We start from the raw sequence: 2824 nt of genomic DNA on the forward strand, positions 1-2824 counted from the left end.
TCTCTTCCCCTTTTCCCCTTCCCTTTTTCCCTTTTTCCCTTTTCCCTTTCCTCTGTTGATCCTGCTGTATTACAGCTCCAGGCTATCAAGGAGTGAGAAATAGGTTTTCTGTTCTGCCCTCTTAGTTTCTGGAATTTTTTTAATCCCTTGTAAGAAAGTAAGTTAGAGGGTTCTTTAAAGAACAGGAAAGAATAGGTTTCCGGCTTGTTTGGAAAGCCTGACAAATATTCATCTACTCTATATCCTGTAGATTATTTATTTCATCAGTGACAAAAACTGACCTGTATTTGAGATCTAGACTTGCAAAAACTCTCACATGCTACAGTGTAAATCAGTGAACTGTTTTGTCAGCTACCAAACACAAAGCAATGGATGGCCAGAGAAGACAGCTTTTTCATCAAGCATTCTGGAGAAGAAAATAGGCACTGCCTATTTATTTAAAGTAGGCTTAGCTTTTGATTGATACATCTGTTCTAGGAGAATGTTTAGCCTGCAGTCCTAAATAGCTTACTGAAGAATCAGTGATCAAACTAGTATGAAATTCTCCAAGTGCAGTCATTCTTCGCTTTCCTTCAACATACTCAGCGATTTCTGGATAGACTATTTTTATGTCAAGTGTTCATAGCTTGCAGTTGAAAAAACAATTTCTGTTACCAAAGTGCTTTTTTTTGAGGCTTTCATTTTATAAATTCTATACATTATTCTTTGAGCCTGTATCCCATTAACTATAAGCCACAGTTTACATAGAAATGCATAACAATGAAGTCTCTCTGTTCCATGTGCGTGTGTGACTCTCATTATGCAGCATATACTGCTGCTGGTTTTAATGTTGGGGTAATTGGAAGTTATTCTCTCCTAACAGCAGTTTTGTCATCTTTGCACAATGATTTGAAGTCTAGTACCTGATGCCTGCATTACAGGACCGATGCCCTGTGTGACTTAATAGCCATTATTGGTTGTTTCAGTGACAAGACCAAGCTTGGAGTGGATATGGAGGTTTGGCCCCAAGTCATGGAGCCCTAGTTTCAGGAATGAAGCAAGAGAAAAATTATGTTTCCGATGCCTCACTTGTTTTCTGGTGGTACCGTTTCTTTCCCCAGAACGGTTGGTTCTGGCAGCTTCCTTAAGCAGGACAGAGCTCTGGGCCCAGGGTCCCTTCCAGCTTTATACGCCATGGCCTGATGGTCCTAATTCATAGAGTGAGCAAACAAGTGCCCAGATAAGAATTAGACACCCTTTTGATTATTAATTTTTTCATTTATTTTCAGGTGGCTTTTCCTTTTGTCGTATTGTTCACACATAATGCGTCTGACTCTTCCTATGTCACACTACATCTTCGCAGTAATTTTCTGCGCTGTTCTGTCCCTCTGGATTTTACAGCAGTGGATCAGAAAGGAAGTGCAAGCCCTAGCAGAAATAATAAATTCACTGCAGGTCTTGAAGGTACTAATTTCTGCAAAACAAAATACTGCCTCAATTCTGTTATGGGCTAGAAGGGGTGATCAAAGTGAAATACATTCATTGTGGAATTGGTTTGCAAAGCCTGCTTCTAAACCATTACATACTCTTTCTAGATTTCTTTTTTCCCCCTGCAAAAGTAAATAATGCAGTTGTGCCCAGCCTGGCCTGTAGCACTGAGACCCATGCAGCTCTCAGGAAGTTCAAGGATTGCTCCCAAACCAGGCCTGTGTCATGAGATGGGCAGGAAAGCTGTGCTGGCCTGGCAAAGGGATCACTGGATAATATGAATCTGGATAACACATAGGAGATCCAGGAGGGGCTGCAAAATGCGGTACTTGTGGATTGTGCTGGGAACTGTCCACCTGGTTGCCGCACTGGAGTGCTGGGAGTCATGGTCGTCTCACAGCTGCCGAATCCCTTGGAGCACTCGAAAGTCTGTGGCATATGTCCTGTGACTCCAACCGGAAGGTCGGGGTGGTTGGTCGTTGCTGGAGTAATCTGACATTTGAAAAAATATTTTAGGAACTGTCCTATAATTACAGATATTTCTAATCTATGCAATCTATCTAATTAGGTTCAACCATGCCCAATTCCTTGTCTGATTGCCTGAGCCTTTCCGCTTAACCAGTCAGGTTTATTCAATAAGGTGTCCTATAATGTTATTTCCTTCCTTGAGAGTATATGTTATCATCCCTGACACAGACTTAAGAATCCCTCCACTTTTTTCTTATTTTAACATCCTCTGTCTCCACAGTAAAGCCCTGTGCTTTAGTTAGGAATCACCTAGCTGAGGAGAAACCTAGGTGAGACTTTGGATCTCACTAGTTTTATTTTTAAGTACCTAGAAGATTCTTAAGAGACACAGCAAGTATAGAGTAGGCACAATATAGGTAGAATCCCCATAAATTTAATATAAGTTAGTTTAAACTGTTTATTCAAATAGTTAACAAGATTAGAAATAATAAGAAATGAATACAGTTGCACAGGCGGTTGACTCACTGTCATTTCCTTTTGGCTTTGGTCATGGGGATAACAAGGTAAGAAATAACTGTTTGTTTCCTTTTATTGATTGGTTTGATATGTGAAATAAAGATGATCTTTTTTTGTCTGAACAAGTCTTTTGTAAGTTAATATTATGTTAATTAGAATGGATGTCTTCCTGAACCTTATTTTCTCATTCATTTGATCTAATTAGCTGATTAATTTTTAATTGCCTACTGAGAGATCTTTACCATATTGTGATTTGTGTTTTACCTTTACATTTGGAAAACAATGGCACGCCTAAAATGACTCTAAAGTATTGTATTGAGGTATTTCTGCGAGGGATAATTGCAAATTATGATTTCTTCCTGCTTCCTAATTT

General features: G+C 39.3%; 1 protein-coding gene across 1 annotated transcript in view; it reads right to left on the reverse strand.

The window, feature by feature from the left end:
• ETAA1 (Ewing tumor associated antigen 1) overlaps nucleotides 1-1854 on the reverse strand; it is a 16773-nt gene extending 14919 nt beyond the window's left edge. The window contains exon 1 of the mRNA XM_009290960.2: nucleotides 1797-1854. Within this exon, the coding sequence (XP_009289235.1) occupies nucleotides 1797-1854 (58 nt within the window). The remainder of the gene's footprint in view (nucleotides 1-1796) is intronic.
• Between the last annotated feature and the right edge of the window lie 970 nt (nucleotides 1855-2824).

Source organism: Aptenodytes forsteri, unplaced genomic scaffold (genome assembly GCF_000699145.1).
Source record: "Aptenodytes forsteri isolate BGI_AS27 unplaced genomic scaffold, ASM69914v1 Scaffold346, whole genome shotgun sequence".
NCBI classification, from domain to species: domain Eukaryota; kingdom Metazoa; phylum Chordata; class Aves; order Sphenisciformes; family Spheniscidae; genus Aptenodytes; species Aptenodytes forsteri.